Raw genomic sequence first — 22,363 nt, 5'->3', positions numbered from 1 at the left:
GAACACCGCAGTTGTAGAAATGTCATGATTTAATTCTCAACCTTAAAGACAGGGATCACTGCATAGGTATTCATAATTTACAATCCACGTTCTTACTAAATGAATACTCAAAAACATTCCAAGATTTATATACCACAAATGTACAACATACAAAATGCGTCGATTCAAAGCCAAACTGCAGATAATTCCCAAAACAAAAACAGTACAAAAAGCCAAAAGAGATTGATCGCTTATCATAAAGTCAGAACTGATTGCCGCTGCCTAATGTTTAATCCTAGAACTTCAACAGGGTGTGCTGATCCTAGAGCTTTGCCTAAGGGCAACTTCCTTCCAGAGAGATATGAGAGGCAAAAATAGGGAAACATCTTATCTGAATATTTTAACTGAGGGTATATCCCAATTGCACCCTATGCTCTATGTAGTGCACTACTTTCGACCAAAGCCAAATGTGCAGGGAATAGGGTGCCATTTGAGATGGAACCCAACTCTGGTTCTCTGTTCATCCAATAAGAAAAGAGAAAACAACAAACAAATGTTAATCTGAAGACCCCAGTGTTTATGCTTATGTAAAAAAGTATACTTAAGCTGTTAGACGATTCACTTAAGCTCAGGCAACATTAAAACCATATTATTATTTTAATTTTTTTACAATTTAAAAGGCCACAAGGAGCTCAATGTGAATGCTCAAGAGTCCTCTGGTTTAAAAAGTTGAAGTTTGGTCCCGTATTCATCCATTTTAAAAGTTTAATGTCTTGTTGTGAGTTGCTATGGTCTACGAGGCAGTGAGATGCTTAGTTGAAGAATAGTTTGAGTCTGGATGTTAGTCTGTTTCAGCTCGATCCAATTAATCTCAGTCAGTCTCGTTATGAAAGGCAGTGATTAAGCGGAGCTCAGTTTGGTGCTTAATCACCTGATAAAACAGATCTTGATTTTTTAAATGTGTATAAATCTTACTGGAGTGTGCATTATAGTTGTCATAATAGCAGACATAGTTTGATAAATACAAATAACAAATAAATACCTATACATAAGAAAAAAGTAAAACCCTTTTGAAAATAAATAGCCAAAGTGTTTGATGAACTAAAAACTTCAGGTGTCCAGTTCCTTTAACGCACGTTGGAAAGTTAGAAAGCATACAAAGTCCTTGAAAACACTAGCAGACAAAACCAAAGACGGAGTATTGGTGTGAGATGGTGTCCGGAGGAACGGATTGTCTCCACCCTCCCTCATATCCTCTCACTAACCAAATCTCTCTATCCATCTCTCCATATACCTCATCCCCCTGTACTCTCCTTCAACATACCCAACCCTTCTCCACCTCCATCTCTCCCTTTCACAGTCTCAATCTCCTCTATCCGTCTGATAGGAGAGAAGTAAGAAACTCTATCCACCCCTCCTCATCCCGATATATCCTATCCCTCACTCCTTCTCTCTGGTAGAACATACAGGCCACAGTGACAGTGGCTGTAGAATATAGTAACTGTAGAATATAGATTTGTTTTATAGAGATCCAGGGCCTCTCAGTCGCCCTCCTATCCCTCCATCTTTTCCATCCTCCCTCCATTCCTTCCTCCTTTCTCTCTGTGATAGGCAGTAGATGGATCCATTTGAGAGTGTCTCTCAGTCTTCTTTCCTCTTCTGTCCAGGGAGGCTGCAGGTCTGCTCCTCTGTGTCATAATGGTCCACACTGAACCCATTGGTCAGGGGGACGGTGTGGGGGATAGAGGGGGTTTCCCTGGAGGAGAGGAGGTACTCCTGAGCAAAGTCTGGGTGCTGCACCACGAACCGACAGAAGTCATCTACAAACGGATATAGAGAGAGGGAAGGTCAAACAGAGAGAGATTGTAATGGCAGGGTTGACCGTGAACCCGTTAGTTGGATTACATTACATTTTAGTCATTTAGCAGACGCTCTTAACCAGAGTGACTTACATTTTGTGCATTCAACTTAAAGTAGCTAGGTGACACAACCACATATCACAATCATAGTAAGTAAAACTTTTTCCTCAATAAAGCAACTATCAGCAATGTCAGTGCTAGTAAGAAAAGACAAGTGTGAGCACAAGAAAGGCAAGGGTGTTAGTGTGTGATTTCACCGTGTGTGATCTTCCCCGCTTCAAGTGTGTCGATTGCTGAGAACAACTCTGTGACGTCAACCTCCGCTACTCCCAACGCCGTTCTCATAATAGACGCCAGCTCCTTTTCCACGATCGCCCCGTCCTCCTTCGCCTCGTACATCTGGACATAGGACAGTTATAACACTTTATAGAGCAGACATAGGTATTTTATAATGTTTCACAGTAACAGGCATGAGGCTATTATAGTGCCTAATAATAGCAGACATAGGGCTCTTATAGTGCTTCATAGGAACTGTTATGTTGCTTCATTGCCCGTCACTCACTCCAAAGGCCAGCCTGAGGGTGTCCATGGCTTTAGAGGGTTGACACGCCACAGACAGGGCTATCACATACTCCCTGACATCTATCTGGCCATCTCCATGCTTCAGAAAGAAAGAGGGAGAGAGAACAGACGAGAGAAAGCGGAATAGAGAGAAAGAGAAGAACACTGATGGTTATTTATTTCTACTAAATTGATTGATTGATTTGATTTCATGAATAAAAGCAGTGTGTGTTAATGTGTGTGTAGGATACTGCCGGTATGTGAGTTATGCGCAGTGTGTGTTGGATACCTACCTGGTTGAATAGGCTGTGTAACTCTGTGAGCATGTCCGTTACAGATAGGTTGAGGTACTGAGCAAAGTCCTCTAATCCCAGTCTGTATCCCCAAACGTTCCTGGCTCTGCTAGCCTGCTGCTGTAACACTGTATCTGTAGTCCCTGCTCTCAGCCTGCACATAGAAAACACATGGTTAAGAACTACATTTCCCACTACTGTCCAGGGTTGTGGCTAGAAGCTTGGTTTAGTCCATTTAATGAAGTGGTATTCAAAGTTGGGGTCACGACGGGGGAATTGCAGTGGGGTCGCAAATTTTATTTGTGTGTGTGTGTATATATATATATATACACACACACACATACAGAACAAAAATATAAACGCAACATGCAACAATTGCAAAGATTTTACTGAGTTACAGTTTATATAAGGAAATCAATCAATTGAAAAATTCATTAGGCCCTGATCTATGGATTTCACGACTGGGAATACAGATACACAGATAGGGGCATGGATCAGAAAACCAGTCAGTAACTGGTGTGACCACCATTTGCCTCATGCAGTGTGACATCTCCTTCACATAGAGTTGATCAGGCTGTTGATTGTGGCCTGTGAATGTTGCCCCACTCCTCTTCAATGGCTGTGTGAAGTTGCTTTATTGGCGGGAACTGGAACACTCTCAAACACGTCGATCCAGAGCATCCCAAACATGCTCAATGGGTGACATGTCTGGTGAGTATGCAGGCCATGGAAGAACTGGGACATTTTCAGCTTCCAGGAATTGTGTACAGATCCTTGCGACATGGGGCCATGCATTATCATGCTGAAACATGAGGTGATGGCGGCGGATGAATGGCACGAAAATGGGCCTCAAGATCTCGTCATGGTATCTCTGTGCATTCAAATTGCCATCGATAAAATACAATTGTGTTCGTTGTCTGTAGCTTATGCCTGCCCATACCATAACCCCACCATGGGGCACTCCGTTCACAACGTTGACATCAGCAAACCGCTCGCCCACACGACGCCATCTGTGGGCGCCATCTGCCCGGTACAGTTGAAACCGAGATTCATCCGTGAAGAGCACACTTCTCCAGCGTGCCAGTGGCCACCGAAGGTGAGCATTTGCCCACTGAAGTCAGTTATGATACCGAACTGCAGTCAGGCCAAGGGTGCAGATTATTTTATGGAATAATATACAAATGTTATTGAGAAAGATAATTAGAAAAATAAAATTGTATTGAGTAAATGTATTTCTCTTAGTTTTGATAGGAGAGATGAAAATGTAATGAATTTAAGGTTATTTGTTGATGTGAAAATCTAAATTGACTGATTTGAAGGTTGTCATTAGATTTAGCGTGGGGTCTGCAACATTTCTGCCAGCAAACAAATGGGGTCCCTGCTGAAAAAGTTTGAAAACCACTGGTTTAATGGCTAAATCAAGTACATCTCAATGAAATACTGTACTTTCTAGTATCTAAAAGTATTCAACATATCCATTTGACACAGATCTGCCTGTTTCCTTAGTACTATTTTCCAGTATTATCAGTAAACCCAGTAGTATTTCAGTAGTATTTCCCAGTATTATCAGAAAACCCAGTAGTATTTCAGTAATATTTCCCAGTATTATCAGTCAGCCCAGTAGTATTTCCCTGTATGATCAGTAAACCCAGTAGTATTTCCCAGTTCGACCAGTAAACCCACTAGTATTAGTCTTAGTATTTCCCAGTAAACCCAGTATTATTTTCCCAGTATAACCATCAGTCCCCGATATGACATCCTTAAATGTCACACAACGAGGTACAGGAGATCGCTCATACCCTACCTACCCATTCAGACACTTAAACGTAAATTGATTGTAAGACATTGGAATAAACATTTATAGAATTTTGAAATATTCTTATTTATTCAACATCAATGTTTTGTTATAAACAGCAAAACAATTCAGTATTTTTAAGGACCTGTAATAATGCTGAACGAACAATAGTAAAGTAAACTCCAACTCACCCAAGCCTTCGCGCTAGTCTATTGAACTGCAGTAGGCTGCTGTTGCTAGGGACACGCAGCGGGCCCTTTGCTAGGCTCAGCTGGCAGTCATCAAACGACAGGTCTGTGATGGGCAGCTCCAGGGCCCTATCAGAGCACAGAGAGCGCGGCCAGGACCCGCCCCTGACATGTCAGATATACTGTATATGTGGCGGGCATTTCGAGAAGCACAAGAAACACAGATAGACAGATGTAAACTCAATGTAAAAGCTTGATGTAACCTGGGAGGCCATACACAGTACTAACTTGGCCATGATGCGTCTGACATTGTTGGCGAACAGAGCAGGGTTGTTCTTCTCTTCCTCTGAAGGAGTGTAGAGAGGTAGGTACTGAAGGGAGAAAAAAAAAAAGTGATATCCCCCATCCATCTTCCGTTTCTCCATTTCCTCACATTCTTTTGTCGATGTCTGTAAGCAGGAAGATGCCCCACTGACTAATGATGCCGTCGTATTGCAGAGTCCACCTTTAATTAAAAAAGAACCCTTACCTCAATCTCTATGGGGTTGTGAAACTGGCACAGTGTCAGCCACAGTATCTCAAACCTGAGTGGCGAGAGAGAGAGTAATCAGTTCATTCAGAAAGGAAAAAGGAGGTTAGAGGGAAAGACGGATGCAGTGATGAGAGAATAGAGAGAGAGGGAGGGGAATTTAGATGAAAGAACAGAAAGAGAGGGAAGTTGTGCAGTGGGATATTGTGAAGATTAACCACAGGCCTAAAAACACAACATCCCCTTCTAATCTAAAACATATTGCCAGACCTCTCCACAAAAAACAGCCAGGGGGCGATAGAGAGAGCAGCAGGGAAGGTGAGTGTGTGTGTGTCTCAGAGAGAGAGAGAGAGAGAGAGAGAGAGAGAGAGAGAGAGAGAGAGAGAGAAAGATAAATAGAGATAGAAAGAGAGGAAAAACGAGGAAGAGATACTCACGCTCCAGGGCCTTGCCATGTCCATGTGATGGTATCCTGTCGGGAGAGGATGAGGAGATTAGTTACACACAGCAGGACTGAGGCCTACAGAGGCTGCATCTCCTCTGCTTACTGAGATGCATGAACAGGGATCAAATCGTATATGACTTACATCATTGTCAATTTTTTCAAAAGGTCAACTCAAGTCAACTATTTTCGGACGAGTTGCATCCGTCAAAAGACGGACCATTTGTGCTTTTTTTGTTGGACAATTATCTCCGCTGTCATTCATTCGACAACCGATGACTCCCATTTAAAAAGCATTGGCTTGGGAGGGGTTGAATGGAGCTGAAGGTTGGGACTAATAACACGATAACTAATGTAAAACATACTGTGTCCATAATAAGTATATAGGTTATAGGTTAAGAACTTTTGTGAAAGAGCACAGTTTGAAAGATATGGCATATAGAAGCAAACCGGATGGACATCATGAAAATGATCGGAGAGGTTGAGGGTAGAGGAAGTTCAGGAATAAAACCAAACAAAATAGATCCATTGTAAAATTGACTGTGTCCACAAAAATGTATATAGTATGTATAAGCTGGAAATCGAGGCCTAAGCATTGTTGTTCACTAGTTTACACCAATTAGGGGAGGGGTGGTGGGGATGGAAAGTAATAAAGGAAAATATATATTTTTTAAAGATATGTATATATATATATATATATATATATATATATATATATATATATATATATATATATATATATATATATATATATATACACACACTACCGGTCAAAAGTTTTAGAACACCTACTCATTCAAGGGTTTTTCTTTATTTTTACTATTTTCTACATTGTAGAATAATAGTGAAGACATCAAAACTATTAAATAACACATGGAATCATGTAGTAACCAAAAAAGTGTTAAACAATTAAAAATATATTTGAGATTTGAGATTCTTCAAATAGCCACCCTTTGCCTTGATGACAGCTTTGCACACACTTGGCATTCTCTCACCCAGCTTCACCTGGAATGCTTTTCCAACTGTCTTGAAGGAGTTCCCACAGATGCTGAGCACTTGTTGGCTGCTTTTACTTCACTCTGCCGTCCGACTCATCCCAAACCATCTCAATTTGGTTGAGGTCGGGGATTGTGGAAGCCAGGTCATCTGATGCCAGGTCATCACCCACCCGCTATGGAGTCAGCGGGAGAAGAGCGCATGCCTGGAGTCGTGGCACGGGTCCAGGAGCATTCCACGATGCTGGCCAGCTTGGGGGAAGCGATGGATCGGGTTCTTCAGGTCGTGCCAACAACGCCTGGAGAGGAGAGGACCCGATCTGTCGAGACCAGCTGGCCAACCGGATCCAGCCATCTACACCCCAGTACCCGGAGGGATCCAGATATCCCGACCACGGGCGTTTGATGGGACGGCGGCGCTGTGCCAGGGATTCCTCCTCCAATTGGAGCTTTACTTCGCCAGCATCAGACTGGCGCAATCGGAGCGGGAGAAGGTGTCCGTCCTCGTTTCCTGCCTCTGTGGGAAAGCCCTGGAGTGGGCCAACGCGGTGTGGAACGCGGGAGGAGCCACGTTGGGAGGACTACAGGGAGTTCGCTCGCCTCTTTCGGGCGGTCTTCGATCACCCGCCCGAGGGTCGAGAGGCGGGTGAGCGGCTGGTCCACCTGAGGCAGGGGACGAGGACCGCGCAGGACTTCGCGTTGGAGTTTAGGACGCTGGCAACGGGGTCCGGGTGGAACGAGCGGGCCCTGATCGACCATTTCCGGTGCCATCCGCGGGAGGACGTCCGACGGGAGCTAGCCTGCCGGGATACCATGTTGTCCTTCGATAAACTGGTGGACATGGCCATTCGTTTGGACAACCTGCTGGCAGCCAGAGGACGTCCTGGTAGGGGTCTGCCCGTTTCCACCCCGGACAACTCGGATCCCGAGCCGATGGAGCTGGGTGGAACCGCCGGCCGAGAGAGCGGAGGAGGACAGCGACAGTGCCACTCTGGTGGCACGAAGGGACAGTACACCACACGTCGTAGTCAACGTTCTTTTGGGCCGGGAGGCGGCAGGCAGGGCACTCACGCATCACCCCAGGTATCGAACACCCACACTTGTTCACTGCCTGCCGCCTGTACCCTACCTATCCACTTTCCCGATCACATGGTAGTTCCCCAGTGTAAGGCGCTAGGCGATTCAGGCGCAGCTGGGAACTTTATGGACAGGGTATTCGCACGCCATCAAGGCATTTCATTGGTTCCCCTCTCCATTCCACTCCCCATCAGAGCACCAGATAGTCGACCACTACCCCCAAGCCATAAGACTCCTGAACAGCTAATCATGGCTACCCGGACTATTTGCACTGCCCCCCCCACCCCATCCTTTTTACGCTGCTGCTACTCTGTTAAGTATTTATGCATAGTCACTTTAACTCTACCCACATGTACATATTACCTCAACTACCTCAACTAGCCGGTGCCCCCGCACACTGACTCTGCAACGGTACCCCCCTGTATATATAGCCTCCCTACTGTCACTTTATTTTACTGTATATATAGCCTCCCTACTGTCACTTTATTTTACTTCTGCTCTTTTTTTCTCAACACTTTTTTTGTTGTTGTTTTATTCTTACTTTTTTTGTTTAAAATAAATGCACTGTTGGTTAAGGGCTGTAAGTAAGCATTTCACTGTAATGTCTGCACCTGTTGTATTCGGCGCATGTGACCAATAAAATTTGATTTGATTTGATTTGATTAGGGTCCGGGTTTGTTACGGAAGTCACTATTCCGGTCACCATGATCACCCAGGAGACTCATTGTGAGGAGGTTATTTTTTCGATTATTGAATCTCCTGCTTTCCCTGTGGTATTAGGTATCCCTTGGCATACATACGTCTCCGAGTCCCTGGGCCACTTCACTTCACCCGCCTCCTCGAGTTTCTTCTTTGTGAAGAAGAAAGACGGCGGTCTGCGCCCGTGCATTGATTATCGATCACTGAACAAGGAGACGATTAGATTTAGTTATCCACTTCCCCTCATTCCTTCAGTGATCGAGTCAATGCATGGGGCGCGCTTCTTCACAAAGCTAGATCTCAGGAGTGCGTACAACCTGGTGCGTATTCTGGAGGGGGATGAGGGGAAGACGGCATTCAGCACAACCACGGGGCATTATGAATACCTGGTGATGCCCTACGGTTTGATGAATGCTCCATCCGTCTTCCAGTCCTTTGTGAACAAGGTGTTTCGGGACATGCTTGGTCGCGGTGTAGTGGTCTACATCGATGACATCCTGGTGTATTCCGCTACTCGCGCCGAGCATGTGTCCCTGGTTCGCAAAGTGCTGGCCAGACTGTTGGAAAATCACCTTTAAGCCAAGGCAGAGAAGTGTATGTTTTTCCAGCAGGCCGTCTCCTTCCTCCTTCCATCTCCACCTCAGGCGTGGAGATGGAGGGAGATCGCATTTCAGCCGTGAGTAACTGGCCGACTCCAACCACGTTTAAGGAGGTGCAGCGATTCCTTGGCTTTGCCAACTACTACCGAAGGTTTATCCGGGGCTTTGGCAAGGTCGCAGCTCCCATCACATCCCTGTTGAAGGGTGGGCTGTCCCAACGCTCGGGCACGCCACCCAAGCACCACCCCTGTGCCTTCTTCTTGAAGAAACTCAGCCCGGCGGAGCAGAACTACGGCATTGGTGATCGGGAGCTGTTGGCTGTTGTCCGAGCTTTGACTGTGTGGAGGCATTGGCTCGAAAGGGGCAAAAACACCCTTTCCTCGTCTGGACGGACCACCGTAACATGGAGTACATCTGGGCAGCGAGGAGGCTGAATCCTCGCCAGGTCAGGTGGGCCCTATTCTTCACCCGGTTTGCTGCATTGTGGCGCCGGTAGTATGGGCGATGGACGCGGATATAGAGCGGGCATTACGTACAGATCCATCTCCACTGCAGTGTCCAGCTGGGCTGCGGTACGTGCCTGCTCTTATCCGTGATCGTCTGATCTTCTGGGCACACACGTCACCCTCCTCTGGTCACCCAGGTATCGGTCGTACAGTGCGCTGCTTGAGCGGAAAGTACTGGTGGCCTACCTTGGCTAAGGACGTGAGGGTGTACGTCTCCTCCTGCTCGGTGTGCGCCCAGAGTAAGGCACCTAGGCACCTCCCAGCGGGTTAGCTACAACCGTTACCAGTTCCACAACAACCATGGTCTCACCTTAGCATTGATTTTCTGACTGATCTTTCCCTCTCCCAAGGTAACACCACCATCCTGGTCGTTGTGGACCACTTCTCCAAGTCCTGCCGCCTCCTTCCTCTGCCCGGTCTCCCCACGTCTCACGTCTTCCGGCACTACGGGGTGCCAGAGGTTATAGTGTCCGACCGAGGTCCCCAGTTCACGTCCAAGGTTTGGAAGGCGTTCATGGAACGTCTGGGGGTCTCGGTCAGCCTGACCTCTGGGTTCCACCCCTAGTCAAATGGGCAGGTGGAACGATTAAATCAGGATGTGGGTAGGTTCCTGCGGTCCTACTGCCAGGACCGGCCGGGGGAGTGGTCGGTGTTCTTGCCATGGGCAGAATATGCCCAGAACTCTCTCCGCCACTCCTCTACTAACCGAATACCATTTCAATGTGTTTTAGGTTACCAACCGGTTCTGGCACAGAGGCGCCTGCGGTGGAGACGTGGGACGTTGCCTACGTTCACCTCCAGCGCGCCGTGCATGGTCAGAAGGCCAACGCTGACCATCACCGCAGTGAGACCCCGGTCTTCGTACCGGGGGATCAGGTCTGGCTCTCGACCCAGAATCTGCCCCTCCGCCTGCCCTGCCGGAAGCTGAGCCCGCGGTTTGTGGGGCCGTTCAAAGGTCCGCTCCAGGAGTCTGAGGTGCGGGAGGTTCCTCCACATCCTCTGGACATCGAGGGGGCCCCGGCGTACTCTGTCCGTGCCATCCTGGATTCAAGGCGTCGGGTGGTGGGCCTTCAGTACCTCATGGAGTGGGAGGGGTACGGTCCGGAGGAACGGTGCTGGGTCCCGGTGAGGGATATCCTCGATCCTTCCCTGTTGCAGAATTTCCACCGTCGCCATCCTGTCACGACCGTCGGGGTACTGTCACGACTTCGGCCGAGGCTGCCTCCCCTCCTTGTTTGGGCAGGCTTCGGCGTTCGTCGTCACCGGAGTACTAACCACTGCCGCCCCAATCATCATCACAATTGTCTTGTCAATCACACACACCTGATTCTAATCCCCTAATTAGTCCGTATATAAAGTGTTCCCTCTGTCCCCTTGTTATTGTGGGTGATTGTTAATTGTGAGAGTAATGTAGCTCGGTGGAGATACTCATAACATTGTGTTGCCAGGGTAGATTTTCCCCCTGTGCCTATGTATTATTGGATTCCGTTACAGTGTAATTGCCAGGGATGTTTGTTTCCCCTGTGCCTGTTTCGTTGATCGCTATTGGAGCGCATTTATGTGTCAACGAAGGAATAAACTCTGTATTTGGTGATTACCCTCCTGCGCCTGACTCCTTTCACCACACTCACCACAGAAGTGATGCAGACAATTACATTGATGGAAGTTACAATCTATCTGCAATATAAAGCTGATCTACCCCCTAAAAATATTACTAAAAATATATATATTTTTTAAAGCATTGGCTCCATCGGACACAAAATCCCAGTGTGTTCATGGCCTAAATGAGTTACACACTGCAGGACTGAGGCCTACACAGGGGCTGCATCTCAATACTCTACAGTGGCTTCCTCTCCCCTCTCCTTTGTCTGCACTGGTCTGAAAACAATGGACAGGTGAAAGCAACATTGCGGATCGTCTATTTGAGACTTGCTTTTACTTTTTCAGTTATTTTGTTCTATTGCAGGTAAAGGAAAGGAGGAGACGAGGAGAGGAAGCCACTAGACTATTGAGATGCAGGAAAGGAGACGAGGAAAGGAAGCCACTGTAGACTATTGAGATGCAGGAAAGGAGATGAGGAAAGGAAGACACTAGACTACTGAGATGCAGCCGGAGAGTGTCTCTCTACTGCACATGGCTTTCTAGTACAAGTTAGAGCAGGTAGTCACAGGTTTATAATTAATGAGGGCGTGCAGGGGCTGTGGAGAGAAGGACATGAAACCTGAGGGAGGGAGGGAGAGAGAGAGAGAGCACAAGACAGCGAGAGGGAGAGGGGAGATTAAATATCACTCCACAGGAGCATGAAGCCACTCAACATGGACACAGACGGACTCACACCGTGAGAAGAGAGAAACTGTAAACGGAGGGAGGGAGAGAAGGAAAGGAAGGATAGGTATGTAAAGGAAAGCAGTGAAGGGAAGTAGGAAGGGAGAGAGGATGGTTTGGAGGAGAGGAGGGAAGAAAGGAGAGTTTAGTTGTGCGTTTACCATTTTGTTGGGGTAACGCAGGACTACTGGTTGGACTGGAACTGCTGGAATGAAGGCCCCTGAGGCGAGAGAAAGAGAGAGAAAGGTTACTGAGTGAGTGCCAGTGTGTGTGGTTTTTAAAGAGGCATATTCATACTAGGCTTTGGCCGTATACCCCATTTGGAAATAGCCACGGGATGGTTTTTCAATACCGTCAAAACTATTTCTTAGAAGTTTTTAATACATTTGAATATTTGTTGGTACTTTAAGTAAATACCTGCAGTCAACTTGTGTAATATGTTAGGCGATAAAGCAGATCGTGTTCTTCTTTTCACCGGTCACATAATTTTTTTGATAATGAAGCTTACAAGCTCACAACAACGAGAGACTGGAGCCTTGTGAGTCACGCGCCAGGTGAATGTTTGCCAGCTAGATATCTTATCACTATTAAGTTAACCAAATGCTTTGCAGTTGTGCATTTGGTTTGCTAATTTAGTAGTTAGCTAGTTATCTAGCTTAGTGGTTAGCTTCTTGCAAAATCAAGCTTCTCTTGGTAATATCAGATAATCCCTTCCTGGATCAAGAGCCTTGCTGTCTAATATTTGTTTTATGCGTGCAGCAAACTGAGTAGCATTCTTTAGTTACTTGCATAACTTTATGAGCTGTGATGTCTGTCTTGCAAATAATTTCTGTCAGAGACTGTATAAAATGTTTGCAATGTGCTAGTTAGCATTTAGCTTGCATTCACTATGGGATTTTACATGTACTTGTTAGCATTGCTAACCTTCGCATTACTGAGGCTCAGTGGGGTTGGAAAATAGCGCCCCTTGTGTTCATACAAGGTTGGTATGAAGGTATGACAATCTGGATACTGCCCAAGCCGAATTCATACTCGGTGGATGACTGACATTCTGATAACATTCTATGTGTGTGTGTGTGTGTGTGTGTGTGTGTGTGTGTGTGTGTGTGTGTGTGTGTGTGTGTGTGTGTGTGTGTGTGCGTGTGTGCGTGTGTAAGATGACTGACGTTCCGACAACCCTCACCCCGGGGACACACAACGTCACCAGCCTGTGATAATGAATACAGTAGTACAGCCTGGTCATGACACGGCTGGAGACTACCCTGACCTCTGGGTGCAATGGAACAATTACCACTAGGATACTGTAGGAGTTATGACTCTGGATGAGAGAGAGAGGCATATGCATGTGAAGGTCTGTGTGAGATCAACTTGTTAGAGACAACAAGAGGAGATGCATTGGACAGAGACACCAACACAACACAGCGTTAAACTAAGAGGGACAAAACTACACAGACAATTCGCATACCGCCCCAACAGATCCATAGATCACGCAATCACTATTGCACTCCACACTGCCCTTTCCCATCTAGACAAAAGGAACACTTACGTGAGAATGCTGTTCATTGAATGCAGCTCAGCGTTCAACACCGTGGTGCCCTCTAAGCGCATCACTAAGCTAAGGACCCTGGGAATAAACACCTCCCTCTGCAATTGGATACTGGACATTGACGGTCCGCCCCCAGGTGGTGAGGGTAGGCAACAACACATCCGCTACGCTGACCCTCAATACGGGGGCACTCAGGGATGCATGCTTATCCCCCTCCTGTACTTCCTGTTCACCCACAACTGCGTGGCGGCACACGACTCCAACACCATCATTAAGTTTGCTGACGACAAGACTGTGCTAGGCATTATCACCGACGACGATGAGACAGCCTACAGGGAGGAGGTCAGAGACCTGGCAGTGTGTTGCCACGACAACTACCTCTCCCTCAATGTCAGCACGACAAAGGAGCAGATCGTGGACTACAGGAAATGGAGGGCCAAGCACGCCCCCATTCACGTCGACGGGCTGTAGTGGAGACGGTTGAGAGCTTCAAGTTCCTTTGTGTCCACATCACTAAGGACCTATCATGGTCCAAACACACTAACACAGTCGTGAAGAGGGCACGACAACGCCTCTTCCCCCTCAGCAGGCTGAAAAGATTTGGCATGGGCCCTCAGATCCTAAAAAAGTTATACAGCTGCACCATTAAGAGCATCTTCACTGGCTGCATCACCGCCTGGTATGGCAACTGCTCGGCATCCGACCACAAGCCGCTAGAGGGTAGTGCGTACTGCCCAGTACGCCACTGGGGCCGAGCTCCCTGTCATCCAGGACCTCTATACCAGGCGGTGTCAGAGGAAGGCCCTAAAAATGCTCAAAGACTCCAGCCACCAAAGTCACAGTCTGTTCTCTCTGGTACCGCACAGCAAACGTTACCAGAGCGTGAAGTCTGGGACAAAAAAGCTCCTGAACAGCTTCTACCCAAAAGCCATAAGACTGCTGAACAGTTAATTAAATGGCTACCCAGACTTTCTGCTTTCCCCCCTACCTACATGTACATAGTACTTAAATCACCTAATGAAACCTACATGTACATATTACCTCAATCAATCACCCCAACTACCTCGTACCCCAGTACACTGACTTGTTACCGGTACTCCTTGTATATAGCCTCGTTAATGTTATTTTATTATGTTACTACTTTATTTTTATCTATTTGCTAATTTTCTTTATTTTTAACTGCATTATTGGGAAAGGGCTCGTAGGTAAGCATTTCATGGTAAAGTATACACTTCTTGTATTCGCTGCATGTGACAAATACAATTTGATTTGAAAGACAGAAACGGGGTTGGATAAACAGGGATTTAAAGCTGGGATTTGGGAAACTCTTGATATTTCATTACAGTACCAGTCAAAAGTGTAGACACACCTACTCATTCAAGGGTTTTTCTTTATTTTTACTATTTTCTACATTGTAGAATAATAGTGAAGACATCAAAACTATGAAATAACACATATGGAATCATGCAGTAACCAACAGTGTTCACATCAAAATATATTTTATATTCTTCAAAGTAGCCACCCTTTGCCTTGATGACAGCTTTGCACACTCTCGGCATTCTCTCAACCAGCTTCACAAGGAATGCTTTTCCAACAGCACTCAATCACTCTCCTTCTTGGTACAACAGCCCTTACACAGCCTGGAGGTGTGTTTTGGGTCATTGTCCTGTTGAAAAACAAATGATAGTCCCACTAAGCGGGAGGTACAGTGGGGAAAAAAAGTATTTAGTCAGCCACCAATTGTGCAAGTTCTCCCACTTAAAAAGATGAGAGAGGCCTGTAATTTTCATCATAGGTACACTTCAACTATGACAGACAAAATGAGATTTTTTTTCTCCAGAAAATCACATTGTAGGATTTTTAATGAATTTATTTGCAAATTATGGTGGAAAATAAGTATTTGGTCAATAACAAAAGTTTCTCAATACTTTGTTCTATATCGTGGAGCTCCGCCCCATAGGGAAGCTCTGCTCCTAATGGTTTACCCTCTGCCCTAAGGCAGCAGCAGCCTGAGACAAAATTATGCACACACCTACAGCCAATAGGAGTACAGGTGTCCCTATAAGAGGGGGTGCCGCCCCTCAATCAGCCTCCCTTTTTCTTCAGCGACTGGATGACTAGACTGAAGAGCCAAGAAGAGACGAAGCATGAAGACTCAGGACGAAAACGCCGTTGATATTCCAGTCATCAACGTCGTCTAAATGAGCACACCGGGAGATTTTCCACCCCCAAAAGCTATTTTCAGAGCTCAGTGCAGATGCACTTCCATGGCGGCCGGTGACCACCACGACTTATGTTTCGTGTGTTTGGGATCCCAGCATGCCAAGGAAGGCGTCTGCAGTCCCCCGAATTGCGCCTCCTGCGCCCTCCTTTCTTTAAAGGAGAGGAAGCAGCGTTGGGCGTTTTTCAGGGAGGACATCCCCCTTGAGGATGTGTTGTCGATACTAGCCTCTGCTTCAGAGGCGTCGTCCGACGGCGCAGACTCGGGGGAAGATGGGGATTTTGAGGAAGGGTCTGGCATTCCAATGGAACAGTCGGACCCCGTCCCTCATACTTTCAAGCCCCCCTTTCCTTTAGAGAGCGAGAGGGCTTGTAGTCCCTATAGCGAAGGGGATACGAGCTCTGAGAGATCAGAAGCTCTCTCTTTCGCTGCAGCCTCTCTGAGAGCGGATTTTCCGGGTCTCATTGAGAGAGCTGCTCAACGGCTGGCAATAGAGCTGCCCCCTCTTCCCTCCCCCCTGGAGATTGATATGATGGAGGGAGGTCCTTATTCCAGGCCAAGGAAGGCGGCAGAGCCAGTGGCTCCTGCCATGCCTTCTTTGGCTAGGTGCGTTGGAGGCTCGTGGGAGGCACCTTTAGCGGCGCGTTTGCCTGTAAAAGCGTATCTCCCATTCACGAGAGTGGAAGGAAGGCTTCAGGGTCAGGGAATCCCCAGGTTAGAGAGCGCCATGGCGGCGTATCTCGTACCGGGTTCGAGCCCTTGGCCCTCTTCCAAGAAGGCCACGTTGCCATCCCAGAAGGACCGACTCACAGCGTCGCTGTTAGAGAAGTCTTTTGGGTTGGGAGCCCAAGCTGTAGCAGCAGCTAACAACATTGCCCTCTTGGCGGCCTCTCTGTCCCGTTTAACCACAGGTAAGACAGAGATGGCACCGGAGGAGGTGGAGGAGGCGTCCAGAATTTCTGCCGCCATACTCCACCTTACACAGGCGTCCGCAGTCTGCACGGGGAGATCCATGGCCACTTCGGTGGTCGGGGAACGACACCTCTGGTTGTCTTTGACTTCCATGAAAGAGGCAGACAGGACGTCTCTTTTGAACGCCCCCCTCTCTGACGATGGCCTCTTTGGGGTCGCAGTCAGAGGCGACGGAGCGTTTTTCGAAGTTGGAGGAGGAGAAGAAGCAGTTGGCCAAGCACCTGCCGTTGGCAGGACGACTCGGCCCCCCTCCTCCCCAAAGGCCATCTACCTCCGCCCCTCTAAGTAGACCGGGATCTACGACGAGGCGGCGTAATCGGCGTCATCCGGCGGCCACGAGCAGCAAGGGAGCGGGCTCGGCCCTCCCAGCAGCTACGGTAGCCCCACTACAGCCGGCGAGGGAGGTGACGAGGACGCCGACCTGGCCCTCCAAGGGAGGCAAGAGGCGTACGTGACGGGACGCGGGGGAGAGGATGGAGGACGCATCGATGGTGTCGAACGCGCCCACTGTTCCCCCCCACCCTTCGGTTGAAGGGACGGGTGCTGATGTAAATGCTTTTGTTGATGTGTTTAATAAAGAGTTGGCTCCACCTGACTTTGTCAAAAAAGAGCCTCTTTTCCATAATACGTCCGAGAGCGTTCAAATCTCACCCTCTCTTCCTTACCACTCTAAGAGCCGTTCATCCCACCGAGGGTGCGTTGCTGAACAGGCACTAAGAGTAGGTATCCAGAAGACCTCAATCAGGTCGTCACATCACACTTCACGTATAAGAAGTGCTTTACATAGAAGGCAGCAGTCCCGGTCAGATTCTGACATGAGGACGCAGCCGCTATTTGGGGATGGCGCACTAGTACAGACTAAGGTCTCCACTAGTACGAGCCAGACCCATGCTGCGTTCACGGAGGGCCCGATTACCGCGGTCACCAAGGTGCCCAGAGTATGGGCGCCCCCAGGCATTGTAACACAGCAGCTATCTGGGGACGGCGCATTATCGCAGACCAAGGTCTCGGTTAAGGCGATTCAGACCCATGCTACGTTCACGGAGGGCAGGATTACTAGCATTATGGGTATAACCAAAGTATCAGCTCCCCTGACAGAACGAGCCAGTACTCACCACACTGAGCGTGAATCAACCCACCAGGGGTGCAGAGTTGAACACACACAGAAGGTGAAAGTTAAGAAGGTATCAAGGCGCCGCCTTGTTTTACCTCATAGAGACCTCATACTACAGACTTCTAGGAGTACTGTAGTGAAGGGCTCTGATAGCGAATTGCAGTCACCTAAGATGACGCAATCGATTGCTGGGGATGGTGCCCTGCCGCAGGCTGTGGCCTCGGTCAGTGCAATTCAGACCCGCGATGCGTTCAAGGAGGGCAGGAATACGACGGTTACGGGTTTAACCGACGTCCCTACTCCTCTTTCTTTCTCAGAACGCATTTCCTCTCCCTTTCACGGGAGGCCCACCTTGGGCTGTTCCACCACTTCAATGTTGGGGAACAGTGGCGGTAAGGGCCATAGAGGAATACAGGTCCTTCCTACTGGATGCACCACAGCTTCGCGCCCAGCCACTTTCTCAGCATTGCTGGCAGTGGCGAAGAAGCTGCACCCTCTCATGCTGGCTAGAACAGACGTTGCAGAAGGGTTATGCTCTCCAATTCCACCGGACCCCACCCACGTTCAGGGGAGTGGTGGAGACGGTGATGAAAACGCCAGACAAAGTGGCCGCTCTGATGACAGAGATTACGGAACTTTTGGCGAAGGAGGCGGTGACAGTAGTTCCCCGGGAGCAAAGGAACAAAGGGCTATATTCGCCTTATTTCCTAGTGCCCAAAAAGACGGGGGGAGTGAGGCCGATTTTGGATTTACGCATTCTCAATGAGAGCATAACCAAACGGCCCTTCCGAATGCTAACGACAAAACGTCTGCTGGAATGTGTCCAGAGAGGGGACTTTTGTACGAGCATAGACCTAAAGGACGCGTACTTTCATGTGCCGGTTCATGTGCATGTCAGACACAGGAAGTTTCTGCGGTTCGCCTTTCAAGGGGTGGCGTACGAATACACGAGGATGCCATTTGGGTACGCCCTGGCACCTCGCACATTTTCCAAGTGTGTGGAGTCGGCATTGGAACCGTTGCGTCGTCAGGGAATACGGCTACTAGCCTACCTGGACGACCTACTGGTTCTCGCCCCGTCAGCAGAGCTGGCGATCACTCACACAACACAGACAGTGATGCATCTCACAAGTCTGGGGTTCGCTGTGAATTGGAAAAAGAGCGCGCCCTGGCCCACTCATCAGATTGTCTACCTGGGGATACAGCTAGACACTGTGAGGATGAGGGCTCGAATCTCGGACCCCCGAAGGGTAGCCTTGTTGCTAGCCATAAGGAAGTGTCGTCCGAATCACACGGTGACGGCGCTGTCGATCATGTCACTTTTGGGTCTCATGTCGTCAGCCCACTCTGTGGTTCCGCTGGGACTCCTGCACATGCGCAGGACGCAGCGATGGTTCGCCCAACTAAGACTAGACCCATTGCGTCAACGTCATCGGTTGGTGGTGGTTCCCCTCTCGCTCAGTGCAGACCTAAACTATTGGAGAAACTCGCGCGTTCTCACGTACGGAGTCCCGATAGGAAAGGTGTCCTCTCACATCCCAGTATTCACGGATGCGTCCCTGACGGGATGGGGAGGGACATGTCAGACACAAGCGATAGGAGGTGTGTGGCCTCAATCAGGTCGTCACATCAACCTCCTGGAGTTGGAAACGGTTCGACTGGTTCTGACCCACTTCGAGTCTACCCTTCGGGGTCGCGATGTGCTGGTCTGGTCAGACAACCGGACCACAGTAGCCCACATAAATCGCCAGGGTGGAGTCAGGTCGCCTGCTCTCCATCGGGTGCGGCAGAGGAATTGTGGCTGTGGGCTCACGAGCACCTTCGCTCATTGAGAGCAGCACACATTCCGGGCTACTTGAACGTAGGAGCAGACCTCATGTCAAGAGGGGGTCCTCGAGACGACGAGTGGTGTCTGCATCCAGACATTGTTCTCCAGATTTGGGAACAATTCGGGAGAGCCGAGGTGGACCTATTCGCGTCACGCGTGAACGCGCAATGTCCTCTGTGGTTCTCTCTGAGGGAACAGGACGAACCGCCACTGGGAAGGGACGCCTTTGCGCACCAACCGTGGCCGAGAGTTCTCCTGTATGCATTCCCTCCGCTGTCCTGCATTCTCCCACTGCTAGCCAGGGTGAGGTCAGGGGGGCTGTCAGTGATACTGATAGCGCCCGATCGCCCGGGGGCTCTGTGGTTTGCGGAGATGAGTCAAATGTTGATTGCGCCACCTTGGCCAATTCCACATCGACGGGACGCGTTGTCTCAGGCGGCTGGCACGATAGGGAAATTGCCCATAATCGGCCAACCACTGAAGGCCTGGCTGCTGAGAGGGACAGGCTAGAGCGCCGTGGGTTATCTGATGCAGTGATCAGGACCATACAGGGTTCACGTGCCAGTTCCACTTCTAAGATGTATGCCAGTAGATGGAACGTGTTTTCACGATGGTGTGTCACACAAGGTGTGGACCCCATGAGCTGTCAGGTGGAGAGTATTCTCTCTTTTCTGCAGCTCATGTTTGATAAGCAAAAATCGCCTGCCACGATTAGAGTGTTTGCAGCAGCGATTTCAGCTTGTCATGAGGGTTTTGGCAGAGACAATGTCTTTAGTCACCCTCTAGTGAAACGCTTCCTATTAGGAACGCGGCGACTTAGGCCAACACCTAGAGTCACGCTTCCTCCGTGGGATTTGGCTTTGGTACTCGAAGCGCTATGTAAGTCGCCGTTCGAGCCATTGAATCAAATACCCCTCAAGATGCTGTCTATCAAGACAGCACTGTTGCTCGCTTTGACTACAGCTAAGCGGGTCAGTGATTTGTGTGCTCTTTCGACGAGACCTGACTGCCTGGCTATCAATGGTGACCTGAGCAGAGCAGTGTTACGTCCTAACCCGGCATTTGTGCCGAAGGTTATTAAGAGTTCATATAGGTCACAGACCGTGGAGCTGTGGGCTTTTTCTCCTCCTCCTCATAGAGAGAGGAGTGAGGAGAAGCTCCATCGCCTGTGAGGAGTGAGGAGAAGCTCCATCGGTACGCGCTTTGGCGTGTTACGTCGAGCGCACAGCAGCGATTAGGTCATCGCCTCAGTTGTTTGTGTGTCACGGTGCGGCTGCACTAGGTAGACCACTTTCAAAACAGAGGCTGTCTCACTGGCTTTGTGAAGGCATTGAGACAGCTTATGAGGTAGCAGGGCGGCAATTGCCTCAGGGTATCAGAGCTCACTCCACTCGTGGAGTAGCGGCTTCTACTGCCCTTTTTAGAGGAACAGGAGTAGAGGATATCTGTAGAGCAGCATCCTGGTCGACGCCGTCTCCATTTATCAGTTTCTATCTCTTAGATATGTCTTCTAATTCTCTGGCTCGATCTGTACTCAGCGTGGCTGAAGGGAGATCTTGAGCAAGAAAGAGAGGAGAAGCAGGACTGTGGACTCAGGTTTCCATCAGGTCCGCTTTGGTTAGGAAGACGTGTTTTTGACAGATGTGTTTTCTAACTCTTTGGCTCGGTCTGTACTCAGCATAGCTGAAGGGAGATCTGGAGCTAGGAAGAGAGGGAAAAGCAGGACTATGGACTGGGTTTCCATCAGGTCCGCTTTGGATAAGAAAACATATTTTGTGACATGAATCCTGACTGACAGGATCAGTACAGTAGAGGCATGCGTTGATTAACAGAATATGAGGTCATCTATCTGCTTGTTCAGTTAGTATGACTCATGTTTTTGTTCCTGCCCACTAATCTCTGGGATTCCATTGAGTGAGTGAGGCGGTCTACCGCGTTCATAATGTAGAGTGACACTTGATGTCATTCCATTAGTGGTCGGTAGTGTTTTCACAGGATATTGAGGCACATCTATCTGCTAGTACAGATTAGTATGGCTTCTATTCTGGTGATCTGCCCACTAGTCATTGGCATTGCCATTGGACTAGGTGGGGCGGGTTTTTTAACCGATGACGCGGTATATTGTGACGCCCGTAGGGGTTTTTAGTTGCAGTACTGCGGGACTCGGTTGCAGCCATTGCTAGGCTTGACTTTCTCGTTTCGATGGGAAGTGTTAGGCTCGGCAGGGAGTACATTTTGGAGCGCTACGCTCCGCCTTAAACCATTAGGAGCAGAGCTCCCCTATGGGGCGGAGCTCCACGATATAGAACGATTAGTTACCGGAGTGTAACTCCAGTTCTATGAGTGGAGCGGAGCCCCATAGGACTTAAGGCCCTGCCGACCCTCTCTAGTCTCGCTGAAGAAAAATATCTCGGGAGGCTGATTGAGGGGAGGCACCCCCTCTTATAGGGACACCTGTACTCCTATTGGCTGTAGGTGTGTGCATAATTTTGTCTCAGGCTGCTGCTGCCTTAGGGCAGAGGGTAAACCATTAGGAGCAGAGCTTCCCTATGGGGCGGAGCTCCACTCATAGAACTGGAGTTACACTCCGGTAACTAATCGTTATATACCCTTTGTTGGCAATGACACAGGTCAAACGTTTTCTGTAAGTCTTCACAAGGTTTTCACACACTGTTGCTGGTATTTTGGCCCATTCCTCCATGCAGATCTCCTCTAGAGCAGTGATGTTTTGGGGCTGTCGCTGGGCAACACGGACTTTCAACTCCCTCCAAAGATTTTCTATGGGGTTGAGATCTGGAGACTGGCTAGGCCACTCCAGGACCTTGAAATGCTTCT

At 48.6% G+C, this 22,363-nt stretch overlaps 1 protein-coding gene across 2 annotated transcripts in view; it reads right to left on the bottom strand.

The window, feature by feature from the left end:
- Positions 1–13: 13 nt before the first annotated feature.
- LOC311119362 (lysophosphatidylcholine acyltransferase 1-like) overlaps positions 14–22,363 on the bottom strand; it is a 39,774-nt gene continuing 17,424 nt past the window's right edge. For both annotated transcript variants that reach the window (XM_084157734.1, XM_084157735.1), the window contains 9 exons: positions 12,009–12,067; positions 5,642–5,676; positions 5,205–5,259; positions 4,964–5,046; positions 4,679–4,804; positions 2,693–2,846; positions 2,401–2,499; positions 2,096–2,237; positions 14–1,799 (listed from right to left, as the gene is read on the bottom strand). In XM_084157734.1, the coding sequence (XP_084013860.1) occupies positions 1,621–1,799; positions 2,096–2,237; positions 2,401–2,499; positions 2,693–2,846; positions 4,679–4,804; positions 4,964–5,046; positions 5,205–5,259; positions 5,642–5,676; positions 12,009–12,067 (932 nt within the window). In that variant the 3' untranslated portion in view covers positions 14–1,620. The remainder of the gene's footprint in view (positions 1,800–2,095; positions 2,238–2,400; positions 2,500–2,692; positions 2,847–4,678; positions 4,805–4,963; positions 5,047–5,204; positions 5,260–5,641; positions 5,677–12,008; positions 12,068–22,363) is intronic.

The sequence above is a fragment of the Coregonus lavaretus genome, assembly GCF_964263955.1.
Source record: "Coregonus lavaretus genome assembly, chromosome: 3".
Taxonomy (NCBI): domain Eukaryota; kingdom Metazoa; phylum Chordata; class Actinopteri; order Salmoniformes; family Salmonidae; genus Coregonus; species Coregonus lavaretus.
The sequence above is the reverse complement of the archived record's forward strand: the minus strand, read 5'-3'. Positions and strand labels throughout refer to the sequence as shown.